The sequence below is a fragment of the Camellia sinensis genome, chromosome 12 (assembly GCF_055761805.1).
Source record: "Camellia sinensis isolate YWXY chromosome 12, ASM5576180v1, whole genome shotgun sequence".
NCBI lineage: Eukaryota > Viridiplantae > Streptophyta > Magnoliopsida > Ericales > Theaceae > Camellia > Camellia sinensis.
Genome location: NC_138972.1, coordinates 23,225,059 through 23,244,349, shown reverse-complemented (window position 1 = coordinate 23,244,349; position 19,291 = coordinate 23,225,059). Strand labels below are relative to the sequence as shown.

Genomic DNA, 19,291 nt, shown 5'->3' with positions numbered 1-19,291 from the left:
TTCGGTGTAGTTTTTTCGATTTCCGCCTCTTGGGGTTTGTCTCCCCCAAGTTTTCCTTGATTTCATCACATTTTCCACATTTCGGCTTTTCCAGCCATTTTTCACCCTCCCGGGGTTGACTTTTTAGTTGACCTTTCGCATTCTCATCTGGTTTCCACTTTCCCGGTCATTTTCACACCACCTCTGACATGGCGGATGATATTCCACGGGGCGGGACTCCTCCGGATCACGAGGTGGACCTGGAGGCCGAGCTCCTCCCCTTGAGCATCCACCCGTTCGACCCGGCGACCTACCGGCCAGCGATTCACGTGCTTCCTCCCGACGGACTTCGCCAGTGCCGGGATTTTGCGAGAGGTGTGCCACCAGAGCTTCTTTTGCGTGAGCTTGAGATGCACTTTTCATACGGCGCTTCCGAAGGTATATTCTCCTCCGTTTCATTTTCTGTAATGTAGAACACTTAACTACCATAGTTGATTCTGCTTTTTAATTGCTTAGCCCGGATAAACCAATACACTATATGTTGTAGTTGACTGTGAATACACTTGCACGTGCACACACACTACATTTTCCTTGAACCACTCAAACACACTGGTATATCACATGTTGTAGTTCACTGCGAGCATACCGGCACTCGGTACCTATTTGAATCTGAACACGTGCACACACGCTATATCTGTACTGAACCACTCAAACACACTGGCACATCACTTGTTGTAGTTTACTGTGAGCATATCGGCACTCGGTACCTATTTGAATCTGAACACGTGCACACACGCTATATCTGTACTGAACCACTCAAACACACTGACACATCATATGCTGTAGTTCCCTGCTAGCACACCGGCATCCGATGTTTGTTTGAACCTGAAAACGTGCACACACGCTATATTGCCACCAATTCTGAATACTCTTCAAAACTGTACATTTTATATTCTTCGCAACTATTTGCTTTTGAACAGGGAGATTCCCATACTGTCCACAGGTATGGAAATGTTGCCGCCAGGGATTGGTACGCTGAGCTACCCGACGCAGTTCGCCATATCGTGGATCAGGCCGGCTTCGGCGCATTCTGTAGGGGACTCTCCCGGCTTACTACGAGCAGGCCCCTCCTTGTCGCTCTAGTGGAGAGGTGGTGGGACACCATCGACTCTTTCCACTTTTCTGCTACGGGAGACATGACGATGACTCCCTATGATTTCTCGATGCTCACCGGCATCGGGGTAGGGGGTGATCCGATCCCTTTCGACACAGACATGGACGAGTGGGAGGCCACTCAGATCTACTTGCTTGGCGAGGTGCCGCCTCTCGTGCGTCCTGGCTTCGTCAGGTATTCATGGTTCGAGGTCCAGTTTAGAGTCCAGCCAGCCTTAGTCGAGGAGGCTCCGATGACTCAGGAGGCGGTGGAGCGATACGCACGCGGCTTTCTCATGTTCCTGCTAGGGACGACTATTTTCGCCGATCGGGGGAACACTGTGCCCCTCTGCCTGCTTAGCGCTCTCGTGGACGTCACCCGGATCTTGCGCTATGACTGGGGTGGTGCTGCCTTGGCCACTCTGTACGGGTACATGAGCTCAGCCTCCCGTTGCAGCGGACAGCTGCTCGGGGGCTACTGGCGAGCTTGGGAGGTACGTTTCCTTTTTCTTCGTAACATTTCATTTCTGCTTTCTATTATCTGTACTCTGTACACTGCACACACTGTGGTCTGCTTTACACTGACTGTATACTGTACACGGCACACACATACTCTGCTTTACACTGATTGTACACTGCTCACACTGTACACTCTGCTCAATACACTGCACACGGCTCTGCTATCTCTGTTTTATTCCGTATTCTGTTTTATCTGATATGCATACTGGTATTTATTCTGCAGTTGTGGGTCTACGCCTACTTTCCGAGACTCGCCCCTATGCCAGACGTGGAGACCCCTCTCGTCGTCCCGTTCTCGCGCCGCTTTGACGTGAGGTGCGTGCGGAGGCCCCGGGAGACGTTTATCTTTTTCCGCCGCTACTTTGACACTATTACCCCCGTAGAGGTATGTTCAACTTTTAGAGTTTTATTTAAGCTTCACTTTACACTGTATTTTCAATATCAATAGATAACAAACTGCATGTCATTTATAGATCGCTTGGCAGCCTTGGGCACCATTGTCTGCGACGATTCGAGATCGATTTGCTGGTGTAGAGGAGACTGCACGTTTCAGGATTTTGCTGGAGGGCCCGGTCTGTCGGGCTTGGTACCTGGGTGAGCATTTCCTACGCCAGACCCTAGGCTTGCCAGAGCAGATAGTTTCGGGTCCGCCTCCTACCCACATGAGGGACACCGAGAGATGCACTACCGAGGAGATGGCCGATTACACGATCGGCTGGGACGCGGAGGGCTTTAGGGGCGAGGGCGACTACTCAGAGTATGTTCGGACGTACATTATGCGGCCTTTGAGTAGTGGCCACCGAGCTGAGAGAGGGGGACCTGCGGCGCCAGTAGCTGGAGCAGGAGCGGGGACTGGGGCAGGAGCATCGAGGAGAGCTCGGGTCCGCGGCAGGGGTGGAGTTCAGAGAGGGTGGGGGGGTGGCTGGCCTGCACTGCCCACTTCACTAACATACAGAGGGCAGGGTGGGGCGACCTACCAGATCCCCTTTGCTCCTCCTCCGGCTGACCACGTGTTGGTCGGTTTCCATGACTTGCCTCCGGTATGTATTACTACATTTTATGCATCTTGTATTGGCATTTCATTTCAGTTTATTTGATATTCCGCAGAATACTGATGCATTTGACACTTTTGCAGGCTTCTTCCGAGTATACCCGGCAGTCCTTGGAGCTGAATGCCTCCATGATGGGGATGTTGTAGCGGACTTTCGACCTCCTGGCCCTCTATAGTATCCCGGTATGTTCTTCTGATCACGGTCTCAAACCATACACATAAGCTGCTTCACATAATCTGGTGCACAACACAACACTTGATAAACTGCTCACGGTATTCGCACACTGTACTCATACACTGCATTCTGCACTGATAAACTGCTCACGGCATTCGCACATTGTACTCATACACTGCATTCTGCACTGATAAACTGCTCACGGCGTACTGATACGCTTGCCTCTTATACTTTTCAGCCTCCTTTCTAGATTCCCACTGTGGGAGGTGTTCCAGCCAGGCCTTCTGTTCCTGCCGGAGGAGATGGAGAGGGCAGAGTATTCCCCCGCACCAAGGCGGGGCGCACTCACGTCGGGAGTAGCTCACGGGCTCCAATCCCTGATAACGATGACGAGGAGTTGAAGGCGGAGGCGGAGGTAGAGTCGTCGTCGTCGGAGACTAGAGACGGCTCGGACTCGGGCTCAGATGACAGCACTGATGATGCTCCTGGACCTTCATCCAGGAAGAGGACTAGGATGGACTCCCAGGCCTGAGATCCTTTGTCATTGATCCAGATTTTTGCTGTTTTTCTTTTTCTTTTTCTTTTGTACCTTTTGCTGGTAGCTAGAGTACCTTGTACTGCCGCAGGCAGATTTTTATTTCTGAAACCATGTACTTGAAAAAGATGATGAAATGAAACAAACTTTTTGTCTGAAAAAGTGTTGCATTTGTACATTTCATATATTGCATCGCATTGCATCATGTTGTACCTCAATGTAAATGAAATTGATTTGTTGTTTGAAAATTGAACACTTGCATTGTAATAATCAGATAACGAACCAGCCAACAGCAAAACAAACCATACCAACCTCTGCACATTCTGAACACTCGGCTCATACTCTACTGGGGATTAATTTGCATACAGCTCATAACACAGCGCTTGGTTCATTTTGCACACAGCGGATCCTGAACAAACAGCCCAAATCTGACAAGACGGACCATGAAGGTTGAATCTACTGAAGTTGAAGCACACTCAGATGCGATCTGAAACCTAGAAGCTTCAAAGAGGCCCAGGTTTTCCTGTTCACACTTATCGGGGGTGGACCCTGCAGTTGTATGAAAGAACCAAATCATGTTTTTGCACAAATGTGGAGAATGGCACAGCATTCTGAGCACAAAACGATTAATTTTTGAAATTGAAGAAAGGTTTTTTTTTTTAAAACCGGGGTAGTGAGCCTACAACTGGACATAGCGAGAATGACTCAACAGTGAAGACAAGAAAAAGGTAAACAACCTAAACACAACGAGACACACTCGGAAAAGACTCAAAACAAAGGTTGAAGTAAACAAGACAAAAGACACGACACACGGACGCGTTAAAAAAAAAATGAGAGACCTCAAATCACGAGGAGCCAGTTCCTCTGGGTATGTTTCCCACCCTTTCTGATTTGTGTGATTCTCACATCACTCGGCCCTCAGGCTCAGTTTTTCTCTCAAGACCCTTTGGCTCGACTTTTCTATCAACTTACACCTCTCTATTCTTTATTCTCTCATTTTTATCCCTCCCTAGGGTGTTCAATGGATAAATACGGAGTTGTGGGTTCACGCCCGACATGGTTAGCTCACGGTTGTGCCTTCCGGCGGCGCTTGGTCGATGCCCCAGGTAAGGGAACGGAGTACCTTGATCCCTTCAGATTCGTGCTTCACACTTGGTTCGATACCTCGTTGCTCGGAGGTTGAGAGAGCTTTCAGCCCTTTAATGACAGCTTGAGTTGTGCCCTTCTTGGCAAGTATGTTGGCGATGGGGAAAAGATAGGAAGCCCAACTCAACTGTGCCCCTAGTTCATTATTTTGACCATTTTTGTTTTGGGTTTTCTACTAAAACAGTCTTGACCAAGATGAGAGTTAGATCAACATACTTGTTCAATTTCTGATTTGAAAATTATGCAAGTCAGGCCATGAGCACTGAAAATTTTCCTTTTTTGGGTCCAAAAGTGGTCCCGTTTTGAAAAATGAAATAATTTTCGAGAAAATAGTCAACCTCAGTAAAAATTTTCAAAAACTATTTTTGCAAACGGTCAATGCTCAACGAGCACGGAACTTACTCTTGAGATGTGCAACCTCGGATTGGAGGCAATGGAAAATTGCCCCTTGCTTGAAAGAGCCGCACGGCAACGGAAAGTTGCCCCTGGTTTGAATGGCGACTTATGGCAATGCATGGCAACGGAAAGTTGCCCCTTGTTTGGATGATGCCGCGGCATTTTGTAGACAGTGTTCATTAGCGATGATCGCAGCCGAACTTTCGGATACAGGGAAGGCGAAGATGGTCAAAACCAATATATGGACACAGTAACTTTGAAGGTGTTGGGGGCTGGACTTCGGGATGAAGTTGCCTACGTATCCGGTTGTCACAACCGAACTATCGAATTCGGGGAGGGCAAGAATAATCAAAACCATTACATGGACTGAGGCGCTATGAAAGCGTTGGGGGTTGGACTTCAGGATGAAGTTGCCTACGTATCCCAAACATGGGAATCAAGCCTTACGTAGTTCCGGTTAAGGTACACTCGGGTATTTTAACCTTCACCTTTTGGGCTCTAACTTTTGCCAAGGCGCCCAATGCGGGTTTTCGACCTTGCGAGCTTTTCTTTCCTTTTTCTTTCTTCCCTTTCTTTTTTCAATCTTTTGTATATTATTATCTTTTCTTTTTGTATTTTTCTCTTTTTTGCATATTTTTTCTCCTTTTTTTCTCTCTTTTGTATATTTTTTTTTTCTCTTTTTTTTGTATATATTTTCTTTTGCTCTAACTTTTGCCTGGGTCGCCCTTTCGAGTTTTCGGCCCAGCGAGCCGCTCAAAGGGTAAAAGTGTAACAAGTCCATGCCAAATGGTTTTAGGGTTTTGAAGCCATCCGTATCCAGGAGAGTGACTGTTGCATTGACTTACTGAAGGACCCATCTTCGGCTCTTTGAACAAATCGGACATTTTTGCCCCTAGTTTGGAGGGGTGCTTCCGTTCTAGCTTTACAGGCTTCTTCTGATGAGATCTGATCTTCATGATCTGACTTTGGTGCCTCTTGTTTGAGGACTGCTTCCAATCTGGCCACACAGGCCTCTCTTGATGGTCGATCGTTGGACACTCCGAATTGTGGTTCAAGGCTTTAAAACAAGGGCTCGAGTCTTGAGGCTGAGAGCGATCCTAAGCTGCACAATCTCAAGAGTGATCCCACACAGGTCTTCGCAGGACCGCGCAAAACATTTTGTTTTTGAAAGTTTTTAAAGAAGCGACAAATCGCTCGCGCTGAAGATAGTGTGGAACCAGTTTGGATCAAGCCAGGGTCCTTCTCAGTACTCACGCTGACAAGCATGATTTCAATCATTAAGGGCTTAGCACGCCTCTCTTTCTCTCAATTTGATCAAAGTTTGCAAAACCCGAGGAATTCCTTCCTCTTTGTTTTCACCGCAGTGTTCAAAAAGTTTTAAAAAACTTAGGTTAATGCAATGATTTTCAGGGCACAAGAGAGCAGGTGGAATGTATTACTGTTCCATTCAAGTCCCCTGGCACAAATAATTCAGAATAGTAGTAAACATGGAAACATGATAGCTGCAGCTGTTTCATTCAGATTCCCTGGTTGCAACTGGCTCCACGACAGAGACAGACTCAAAAGAAAGCAAAAGGGTAATTACAAAATAAAACGGTGTTCGAGGCAACAGCTCCAGAATCACCTGACATTCTATACAAAGGGGACTGACTCGCTACAACAAGACAGACCCATAAGCAAAAGGACTGACTCAAGACAATGAGACAGACTCAAAACAAAACAAAAGACTGACTCGACACCCAAGCCAGAATTTACAAAACTAGCATTCGCAGATGCTCCAAAAATGCGTGCCAAACGCCACATCCAAAATACGCCGAGCGCCGCCCGCAGGTGGTTCACTTCCTAATTACATACTCGCAGTATCAGTATCCTCAAAATCCAATAACTGGGTAGTAACGAACTTGGCTGAGGTGGGTGGGAGGATAACTTCGTTGTCGATCAAGTCTTGCACCTTATGACGGAGGCGAAAACAATTGTCGGTAGCATGACCGGTTTGCTGGTGGTACACACAGTACAAGGCAGCATCATGTGTAGTAGGGAGATTCTTTGGGAGAGGCCGAGGCTCCAAGGGTTTAAGATGCCCCCTTTCGGCAAGGATTTGAAGTGCCTTTGACAGCGGCATATAGAGGGCGTGAAAGACCCTGCGCCCTCGGGGCAGGTACTTTGAAGGTTGAGTATTCTTGCTAGATGCACTAGCGAAAGGGTCAGCAGGCGCCACCTTGGCTTTCTGATCTTTCCCAGGTGCAGGGTTGGGAGTGGAAGGAACTGTTCTGGCATGACAGGGACTATCCCGATTTTCTAACTGGCTTGTACTGCCATCGGTTGGAGTAGGGAAAACATCATCCACAGCCTTAGCTACGACTGCGAATACCTGTTGTTTACTCATCCCCTCGGCTTTCAAAGCCTTGACTACCCACAGTAGTTGTTCAATGGGATCGGCATCTGCCTTCATTTTGTTCTTGCCTCTGGCCTCGTCCTGATCGATGGTTTTGGTTAATGTTGATACGTCATTGTTATAGTTGGAGGCCACCTCGGGTTGGCTAAGTTCGATCACAATCCGTCCCAACAGTGGGGGCTCCTGTGGTACAAAATTCCCGGCCTACGATGCGGCTGGTGGCGAAGCTGACATTCCGTAAGTGAGATCCGCCACGGACCTCTGGAGGTCACCTATCATTCCCATCAATTCAAATGTGGTGGGCTCACGAGCCTGATACAACTGGGGGGTCCAGACTGGGTGTGCGACAGGCGACCTGGATGGATACGGTACATCGACATTGGTCTCGCTTTGCAGAGTGATTCCTTGATCTAATGCGGCCGTCATAACCACAATCTCCTCTGAATTCTGCGTCATGATAAGTTCGCTGTACTGCACGGTGACTAACGAATCAGATATCTATCTTGCCTCAGCAAGGGGGAACACTAGTTATTCTGTATCAACTCTCTGAACTGAAAGGAAAAACAAGCAGCGTTTCAGCCCAAATGGATCAAACACAGATGTAGCCGAACAACTGTACTCTACTGCTGGCCATTGTTGCCCAAAATCACTGCCCCCAAAATACTGAATCGAATACCCACAGATATAACTGATTCTCATAAACTGATACTGGTGCCCTCAGGCCTGATACTCGAACTTGCAAATTGATATGTACGTTCCCTATAGAGATGCACTCTAAAAGTACATAGCAAGTAAAGAGAGCCAAAACACCCCTATGGAGGGGTAGGGTTTCCCTGTCCTATTTTTGTTAGGAGCTAGGGTTTCACTATGCACGCAGCAGTTTTCAAACAACCTAACATCGGGTAAGCAACCTGTCCTAGTTTGGAATAGTCACTATGGATTTCGATATGTACTAGGTTGAATGGTCGAAAAGGGTGCCCTGGTAAAAACGGGGTTTGTGTTCCCATACTGTCAGAGCCCACAACCGATCAGCCTTATGGCATGCTTTGACAAAGTTAAGCCTCCGGCAAACCGTTCAGGAATGGCAGATGGCAAACACGGTGTCCTAGGCGCACCAATGCACATGCAATGCAAAGAGACACATAAATGAAATCAAAACAGGATATCACGAGTTCGAGTCAAGCTCTCTAAATCCCCAGCAGAGTCTCCAGAAACTGTAGACGTCCCCGAACGCCCCGGGAGGACAAGTCCCGTTCTGTTCATTTTGGGCTCACTACAGTTCGGACTCTCCAATTGTCACGGTTCTTAATCTGAACCAAAGAGTCCAAATCCGGCAAATCGTTTTGAGAAACAGATTTTTGAAAAGAAGTGCCAAGCATGGACTGCTTTGCCAGATATAGAGTCGCCACCTAAATATTTTTTATGGGGAATTTAGGAAACCTTGACTCGGTGCCAAAGGCCACGTGTCCGTCATCACCAAAGTTGCCTCGGCTCGGGAACTTGGGTACGATTAGGGAAGGTCAGCTATGAGCACCCCCTCTCGCCCGATCCGAAGATCGGCCTCTACTAACCGTGATATCCATTTTTGAAAACGTTATGCATTCTTACTCCGGTTATTAGCCTAGAATTACTATGTTATGCGCACAGCAAACAAGTATAGACCAAATCGCCTAAATTGGAACAAAACATTGCATATCCATTTGTTTGGAAAACGCTTTGGAATTTGCTACTCACAAGTAGGCTAAAATACAGATTTCAACGAGTTATCCCAACTCAAACAATCCAACCTTCACCCACAAGCATTCAAGCAGTTCATCAAATAAGCATCTAGCCTCATGGTAATCATGCTATCATGTTAACGTTCACACTCATGTGAGATGCTAAAGCATAAAGAGCTCACCTAGTACTCCGTGCCAAAACAAGAACATGTTAGCAATCATGCATGATCCAAGTCCATGTTTAAATGCCTAATGCAACGCATACGAAATGTCACTAGAGTAGGCTCGGCTAGTCTATAAATGACATGTGAAGATGCACAAGTAGCATGTATTCAAGTTAGATTTGAAATACTTATGCAGTTAGTATGATGCGCAGAGCCTGCTGCATGCAATACTGATGAATGATGCGCGCATGCATAGCATAAGGTATGCTAAAGTAAACATGTCCTAATACTAACCATCAAAAGCAGGTAAGTAAAAGGGAGAAAGAAGTAGGGGTTGGAAGACACGCACACACGCACCCACACTTATTACAGATTTGCCCTCGCTCGGAGGGACCGAAAGAATAATACAAGTTAATTAACCTACAAGCTAATTAAATATTACAGACCAATTAATTAATTAACAAATTGACTAATCTAATGAAAGCAGTAAACAGCCTCGGGAAGAGGGCCCAATGCAATGCGCGCTCGACTCTGCTCGGAAAGTCACTGCCATGCACAAGTTGCCTCTACTTTGACTGTTCTGCTTCTCTGAAAATTGCACAACTCCCAAGGTTGCTTCTCTGAGTGTTGTGGAACACCATCGGCTGAGTGGGATCATCACCGGCCATTTTGAAGTGGTCATCGGCTAAACATTCTTTGCCGGTTGGCACTCAACACTGCCGGCCGGCCAAATCTTCCTGCTGAATCTGTTTTTGACAGCAGCAAAGGGCAAAACATGCTGGCAATGCATTTCAAGCAATGTATACACCAATCACACCCCTTATCATATTCATGACTCAAAGGGATATGATTCTCGATTCTCAGACCACCAATCGCGCATTTCCATGCATGATGGCCCAAAGAATCAAGTGTGCATTTCGATTTCAAATGAAATGCAATGCACATAAACAAACCAAGGGGCTTTCAACCTCTAGGCTTGATCAAGAGGTGAAGCATGCATGCCAATGCAATGCAATCCTAAGCATGTGAGCCTAAGTGTGCAATATGGGCATGCAAGCAAGCAATGCAAAGATGCAACTAACCAAGCATGCAAAGTGTAACAACAACATGCACACATGCAAGGTGCAATATGGACAACATGTTGGATACAAAGCATGCCAAATGCAACAACACAAAAGTGTGCAACAATGTGTCATGAGCCAAGTATCTACATATATAAGCATGCATGCAAACGTGGCTTAAAACTTTAAACATCAAAAAGTAACTCTTAAGCACACTTAAGAGGATGCAATCATGGACAAATGGCATGCACCTTAAGCTTTGAAATTGCATAGAAAAGAGGTGCTAAACAACTAATCAAAGCAAGCAAAGCATGTAATTGATCCAAGGACCTAAAGCATGATCATACGACACATGAAGCAAATGACCAAAATAGATCAAAACAGTCCTAAATCATGTTAAGGCAAGTCCTAAAAACCACCTAGATGGCATCTAAATGATCTACACATGGAGGCATGCACAAATGCTTAAACAAGGAGCATACAACACAACCTCTTAAAGCATCAAAGAAGCATTAAATGCAAGCATGCAAGCATGTTATAAGGATTGAAATAACATGGTAAGTGGTTCCAAACCACTGAAACACTGCAAGTAATGCATGCTACACACTCACACGCCCAAGGCTAACAAGCCAAAATGCAAGGTGGCTATACTAAGCATGTGATGGTCGACCAAAACAACCAAAAATAGAGCTTGAGCATGCTAAAACAAACACAAAAGCTTCACAAAGCTTGGCCAAAATCATGCTAGAACAAGGATCAAAACCTAAAGTATGTTAAGACCTAAACATGGCATTACAAGGCATGTATGCTAAGCAAGCATGATAGAGCTATATCATGACATAATAAGAATAAATATCAGTCAAGGCATGGCCAACATGAACCTAAACATGATGCTCACTAAAGAGGCAAAAAATGGCCCTTTTCAAGGACAACAAAGAGAGGGGGTGGCCCTCTCCTTCCTAGGACCTCAAGGCACCATCCTCATCACTGAAATCCCTCAAGATTTTAGTGGTGAGGAGGCCCAAACACAATGGTCCCAGAGCTCAACCAAAATGGCACAAAATGGAGCCTTTCAAGGGTTGAGAGGGGTCAAACCACCCCAAAGCTTAAAGCAGCCTTAACCAACTATTTAGAGCACTAAAAAATAGAAATTTTATATGTTATACACAAAGCTCAAAAACAGGTGCAAGGTAGGCGAAAATACAATGCAAAAATGGGGAATAAAGGGACAAGTTTCTTACCCTTGTAGACCCTCTTCACCAATGGTGAACCAGCTGGTTCTTCAACCTCAAACTTGCTCCACAACTCCAAAAATAACCCTCAAGGGCCTCAACTCCAAGAAAAGGTGTGATGGTGAGTGTTTGTGTGTAAAACTAAGGCTAAATACACACACAAGACACAAAAGGAAGAGAGATATAGATATAGGTTAGATACAAATCCTAACCTAAAACCAGAGCTCTCTAACAATGTTGTCTAAGTTGTCTAACCTCTAAAAGAGGGAGAGGAGGCCTGCTCTTATAGAGCTTCAATCTTGTAAGCTTACAAGACAAGCTAGCTAAGAGGGAAATCCCTCCATACACGTGTATGGAGGGGAGCCAAGTGCATGCCAGCTGCATGAAAATATCTGCAAAAGCAGATGCATAGTAGTCGGCCGGCCAAAAATGCAATTGACCAAAAAAAGATAGCCGGCCGGCCATCTATAGTGCCGGCCGGCCAAGAATTTGGCCGGTGGCAACAAAACACAACCGGTGGCCTCAAGCCATGGCCGGTGGAGTGTGGGGATGGCTCACAAGCCATTCCCTGCCCCTCCAAGGCAAAACACAAGTGTTTAGTGCAAAACCAGACACAAAACAGTCGAGTCGAGAGATCCTGAGGCAAGGCGCGTTGTCGAGACCTCCGGGAACTCAAGACGAACACAAACATGGATGACCACCGAGTGTTCAAGTGGTGACGTCCAAGTCTTGAGGACGGTCAAAAATGGGGTGTCTACAGGTCCCCGCTCGAGCGTGGACTTCCCCGCTCGAGTGGACCCTTAAGGTCTGCAAAAGTGCTGGATATGTTATTTTTACGCTCGAGCGTGAACTCGGACGCTCAAGCGGAAGTTCATCCTACATAGCTCCCCGCTCGAGCGGACACCATGCCTACAAAATATGCTGGGAGCACGTGTTCCCTGCTCGAGCGTCGGTTTCCCCGCTCGAGCGGACACCATGAATTCTGGGTTTTCCAGCAGTGTTCTTGAGCTCAAATTTGACACTCCATCCAACATTGCTTGCATGCAATAGCTCAAACTTCAAATACACTTGTGCTAACACGATACAAACACCAAATTACATCATCATGAGGCTCAATTTCATGAATCAAACACATGAATGACCCAATTTACACCAAACTTGCTATTATGATAACAATTCCATGTATTTCAAACTCATATCTCATAAATTGTACATGCATGTGGGATATCACTCCCATTTCAAATTACACGGTGCAAATGGTGATTACAAACATGAGCTTTAGCCAACATTCTACATGGATCATGTATTTTGTGTTCAAACATGCAAATTTCAAAGCAATTACACACATGCATGCATACATTGTCCTTCAATCCAACATTATCAACCCAATTTCATGTCAAACTTACTCTTGATTACCCAACTAGCTTAATTACACAATTTACAAACTAAAACCCATGAAATACTCACCTAGGAGCTTTAATCTTCCAAACTTAAGCTTAATTCTTGAGTTGGTCTTCAAATTATCAAGTTTCAAGATCAAACTTCAACTCTCTCCCTCTCTCCCTCTCTCTAGCTGACTCTCACTCTCCTTCCTTAGAGCAAGTTTGGCTCAAATGAACAAGAAAGAGGAATTGAGTGTGTTGTGCCCCTCTTTAAGTCCCACTAGTCACAATTATTTTAATATAAAACATTTGGGCACTTAATTCATTAATTTTATCCAATTTATTTGATCCAAATCAATTTCCAATTAAATTTCACCGTAGGCTCTAAAAATTATGCCAATCACAATGGCGTAATCAATTTCGATTTCTGTGGCCGATAAGGCCTTCAATTTAATTTCCAAAGCAGATAATCAAACAGATATTCTTACGGTGAACAGATAGAAATTCAAAACCACATATTTTCACATAATGGCACACAAAATCATATTAAACACATAATCACATTCATGTTAAGGACCAATTAACATATTACGGAACAGGGATATCACAGGGAATTTACTGGGAATTCACTTGGTAATTTACTGAGAATTTGTTAAGTAATTATTGGGAATTTACTAAGTAATTTTCTGAGAATTTACTGAGAAATTTACTTTGAAGGTACTGAGTAATTTACTTGGAATTTACAGGGAATTTACTGAGTAATTTAATGAGAATTTATTTGGAATTTAGTGAGTAATTTACTGCGATTTTACTGGGTACTTTATTGGCAATTTACTAAATAATTTACTGCGAGTTTACTGTGTAATTTACTTAGAGTTTACTACAAATTTACTGATAATTTACTAAGTAAATTACTGGGAATTTACTAAATAATTTACAGAGAATTTAATGAGTAATTTACTGAGAATTTAATGGAAATTTACTGAGAATTTAATGGAAATTTACTGAGAATTTATTGAGTAATTTACTGAGAATTTAATGCAAATTTATTGAGTAATTTACTGAGAATTTGCAGAGAATTTACTAGGAATTTACACAGTAATTCACTGGGATTTACTGAGTATTTTACTGAGAATTTACAGGAAATTTACTAAGTAATTTACTAAGATTTTTCTTGGAATTTACTAAGTAATTTACTTAGAATTTATTAGGAATTTGCTGAGAATTTACTAAAAATTTACTGAGTAATTTAATTGAAATTTACTGAGTAATTTTCTGAGAATTTACTCGGAATTTATTGAGCATTTACTGGGAATTTACTGAGAATTTACTGCGAATTTATTGTGTAATTTAATGAGAATTTGCTTGGAATTTAGTGGGTAATTTACTGGGAATTTACAGGGAATTTACTGAGAATTTACGGGAAATTTACTAAGTAATTTAATGAGAATTTATTGGGAATTTACTAAGTAATTTTCTGAGAATTTACTGAGTACTTTACTGAGGTTTTACTGTGATTTAACTAATAATTTCTGAGTAATTTTCGAAGAATTTACTGTGTAATTTACTAGGAATTTACTAACTACTTTACTGGGAATTTATTGAGTAATTAACACGAAATTTACTAAGTAATTATAAGAATTTATTGCGTAATTTACTAAGAATTTATTGAGTAATTTACTGAGATTTTATTGGGAACTTACTTAGTAATTTACTGATTAATTTATTTGGAATTTACTGAGAATTTACTCGGAATTTACTGATTAATTTACTGAGAATTTACTAGGAATTTGTTTGTTAATTTAATTGGAATTTACTGAGTTATTTATTAAGAATTTATTGGGAATTTTCTAACTAATTTTCTGAGAATTTACTCAGAATTTACTGAGTAATTTACTGAGAATTTACTGGGAATTTACATAGTAATTTACTAAGAATTTACTTGAAATTTACTGAGTAATTTACATGGAATTTACTAAGTAATTTACTAAGAATTTACAGGAAATTTACTTAGAATTTACTGGGAATTTACATAGTAATTTACTGAGAATTTACTGGGAATTTATTGTATAATTTAGTGAGAATTTACACATAATTTACTGAGACTTTACTGGGATTTTACTTTGAATTTACTAAGTAATTTACTGGAAATTTGCAGAGAATTTACTGGGAATTTACTGAGTAATTTGTAGAGAATTTATTGGGAATTTACTGAGTAATTTACTGAGAAATTACAGGAAATTTACTGATAATTTATTGAGAATTTACGGAGTAATTTGCTGAGAATTTAATGGTAATTTACTAAGAATTTAATTAGTAATTTGCTGAGAATTTATTGAGAATTTAATGGGAATTTACTTTGAATTTTATGATAATTTACTGAGAATTTACTCATTAATTTACAGAGAATTTTCTGTGAATTTACTAAGTAGTTTACTAAGAATTTACTGGGAATTTACTCAGTAATTTATGAGAATTTACTGAGCAATTTACTGAGTGATTTATTAAGAATTTAATGGGAATTTACTTTGAATTTTATGATAATTTATTAAGTAATTTACTGAGAATTTACTCATTAATTTACAGAGAATTTTCTGAGTAGTTTACTTAAAAATTTCTGGGAATTTACTCAGTAATTTATGAGAATTTACTGAGTAATTTACTTATAATTTATTAAGAATTCACTGAAAATTTACTGGGAATATACCGAGTACTTTTCTGAGTGATTTATTGAGAATTTAATGGGAATTTAATGAGTAATTTACTGGGAATTTACTTAGTAATTTATTTAGAATTTATTTTGAATTTACTAAGTAATTTACTGGGATTTTAGTGAATAATTTATTGGGAATTTACTAAGTAGTTTACTGGAAATTTATTGCAAATTACTAATAATTTACTAAGTAATTTACTATGAATTTATTAGGAATTTACTGGGAATTTACTGAGTAATTTACTGAGAATTTAATGAGAATTTATTGGGAATTTACTGAGTAATTTACTTTGAATTTACTGGGAATGTACACGGAATTTTCTGAGTAATTTATTGAGAATTTATAGAGAATTTACTGGGAATTTATACTATAATTTACTGAAAATTTACTGAGAATTTACAACAACTTTACTTAATAATTTACTGGGAATTTACTCATTAATTTATTGAGAATTTTTTGAGAATTTCCTAAGTAATTTACTTAGAATTTACTGAGAATTTGCTAGAAATTTACTGGGAATTTACTGAGTAATTTCCTAAGAACTTACTCGGAATTTACTGGGAATTTATTGTGAATTTTTTGAGTAATTTATTAGGAATTTACAGAAGATTTACTGCGAATTTGCTGATAATTTACTGAGTAATTTCCTAGGAATTTACTGAGTAATTTACTAAGAATTTACTTAGTAATATACTGAGATTTCACTGTGAATTTATTGAATAATTTACTTAGAATTTACAGGGAATTTACTCCGTAATTTACTTTGAATTTACTAGGAATTTAATGTGAATTTTTAAAAAATTTACTTAGAATTTAATGAGAATTTACGGAATACTTCATGGCAATTTATTGCGAATTTACAGGAAATTTACTGAGTAATTTATTGAGAATTTTTTGAGTAATTTAATAAGAATTTACTCATAATTTATTATGAATTTACTAAGTAATTTACTGTGAAATTAATGAGTAGTTTACTGGGAATATACTAAGAAATTTTTTGGGAATTTACTGAGTAATTTACTGAGAATTTATTGGGAATTTAATGAGAATTTACTTGGAAGTTACTAAGTAATTTACTGAGAAATTTACTGAGAATTCACTCAAAATTTCCTGAGTAATTTACTAGAAATTTACAGAGTAATTTACTGAGAATTTATTGAGTATTTTACTGGTAATTTAATGAGTATTTTATTGAAAATTAAGTGAGTAATTTACTGAGAATTTACTGAGTAATTTACTGACAATTTATTGAGAATATACAGGTAATTTACTAAGTCACTTACTGAGATTTTTTTGAGAATTTACTGGAAATTTACTAAGTAATTTAATGAGAATTTACTGAGAATTTACCCGAAATTTGCTAAGTAATTTACTTAGTAATTTGCTGAGAATTTCCTGAATAATTTACTAAGAATTTACAGAGAATTTAGTGTGTAATTTAATGAGAATTTACTTGGAATTTACTGAGTAATTTACAGAGAATTAAAAAGGAATTTACTGAGTAATTTACTGAAAATTAACTGCGAATTTACAGGGAATTTACTAAGTAATTTGTTGAGAATTTGCTGGGAATTTACTGAGTAATTTACTAAAAATTTACTGAAAATTTACTGAGTAATTCTCCGAAAATTTAATTGAAACTCACTGATAATTTACTGAGAATTTATAGAGAATTTACTCTGAATTTACTGGGTGGTTTACTAAGAATTTACAAGGAATTTACTGAGTAATTTACTTTGAATTTATTAAGAATTTTTTGAGAATTTATTGGGAATTTATTGCAAATTGACAGAGTAATTTACTGATTATTTACTAGAAATTTACTGAGAATTTTACTAAAAATTTACTGGGAATTTACAGGGAATTTACTGAATAATTTACTAAAAACTTACAGTGAATTTACTGAGAATTTACTGGAAATTTTTTGAGTAATTTTCAAATTTGCTAGGAATTTACTGATAATTTACTGAGTAATTTACTGGGAATTTGCTCAAATTTACTGAGTAATTTACGAAGAATTTACTCAGAATTTACTGAGGAATTTACTTTGAATTTCCTAGGAATTTACTGAGAATTCACTGAGTAATTTATTGGGAATTTACAAAGTAATTTACTGAGAATTTACAGGGAATTTGCTAAGCAATTTACTTGGAATTTAGTAAGTAATTTACTGAGAATTTACTAGGAATTTATTGAGAATTTACACGGAATTTATTGTTGAATTTACTTTGAATTTGCTGAGAATTTACTGAGAATTACTATGAATTTACTGAGTAATTTACTGGGAATTTACAGAGTAATTTACTAAGAATTTACTGAGAATTTATTGAGAATTTACTAAGCAATTTTCTGGAAATTTACTAAGAATTTACTGAGTAATTTACTGAGAATTTACTGAGTAATTTATAGAGAATTTACTGAGTAATTTACTTAGAATTTAATAAGTAATTTACTGAGAAATTTACTGACAATTTACGGGGATTTTACTGATTAATTTACTGGCAATTTACTGAGTAATTTACTAAGAATTTGCTAGGAATTTACTGGGAATTTTTTGAGAATTTATTTGGAATTTATTGGGAATTTGCTCAGTAATTTACTGAGAATTTACATGAAATTTGCTGAGTAATTTAATGAGAATTTACTTGGAATTTATTGAGAATTTATAGAGTAATTTTTTGAGAATTTACTGAGTAATTTACAGACAATTCACAAGGAAATTTACTGAAAATTAACTTAAAATTTACTTAGTAATTTACTGAGAATTTACAGTAAACTTACTAAGTAATTTACTGGGAATTTACTGACTAATTTGCTGAAAATTCATAGGGAATTTACTGATAATTTAATGGGAATTTACTGAGTAATTTATGGGGAATTTACTGAATAGTTTACTGAGTATTTACAGGAAATTTGTTGAGTAATTTACTTTGAATTTAATGGGAATTTACTGAGAATTTTTTGGGAATTTGCAGAGTAATTTACTGGGAATTTACTAAGTAATTTACTGAGAATTTACTAAGAATTTACCGAGTAATATACTGAGTAATGTACTAGCAATTTACTCAGTAATTTACTGAGAATTTACTGAATAATTTTCTGAGAATTTACTGGGAATTTACTTGTAATTTACTAAAAATTTACAAGGAATTTACTTGCAAATTACTGACTAATTTACTGAGAGTTTACTGAGAAATTACTGAGTAGTTTACTGGGAATTGAATGAGTAATTTACTGAGAATTTACTGGTAATTTACTGTGTAATTGACTGGGACTTTACTGAGAATTTATTGGGAATTAACTAAGTAATTTACTGAGAATTCACTGGAAATTTACTGAGTAATTTTCTGGCAATTTATTGAGAATATGCTCAGAATTTACTGAGAATTTACTTATTAATTTATTGAGAATTTATTACAATTTTACTGAGTAATTTACTGAGAATTTAATGAGTAATTTACTGGGAATTTACTGGTAATTTACTGACATTTAACTGAAATTTACGGAGAATTTACTATGAATTTGCTGAGAATTTGCTATGAAATTACTGAGTAATTTAATGGGAATTTAATGAGTAATTTACTAATAATTTACTGAGCAATTGACTGGGAATTTACTGGGTAATTGACTGAAAATTTACGGGGAATTTACTGAGTAATTTACTGAGAATTT

At 39.4% G+C, this 19,291-nt stretch overlaps 1 protein-coding gene across 1 annotated transcript in view; it reads left to right on the top strand.

The window, feature by feature from the left end:
• Positions 1 to 19,291, top strand: part of LOC145803435 (uncharacterized) — a 71,760-nt gene that overhangs the window by 5,301 nt on the left and 47,168 nt on the right. Inside the window, exons 2-3 of the mRNA XM_082896707.1 lie at positions 960 to 1,071; positions 2,124 to 2,222. Of these exons, the coding sequence (XP_082752833.1) occupies positions 960 to 1,071; positions 2,124 to 2,222 (211 nt within the window). The remainder of the gene's footprint in view (positions 1 to 959; positions 1,072 to 2,123; positions 2,223 to 19,291) is intronic.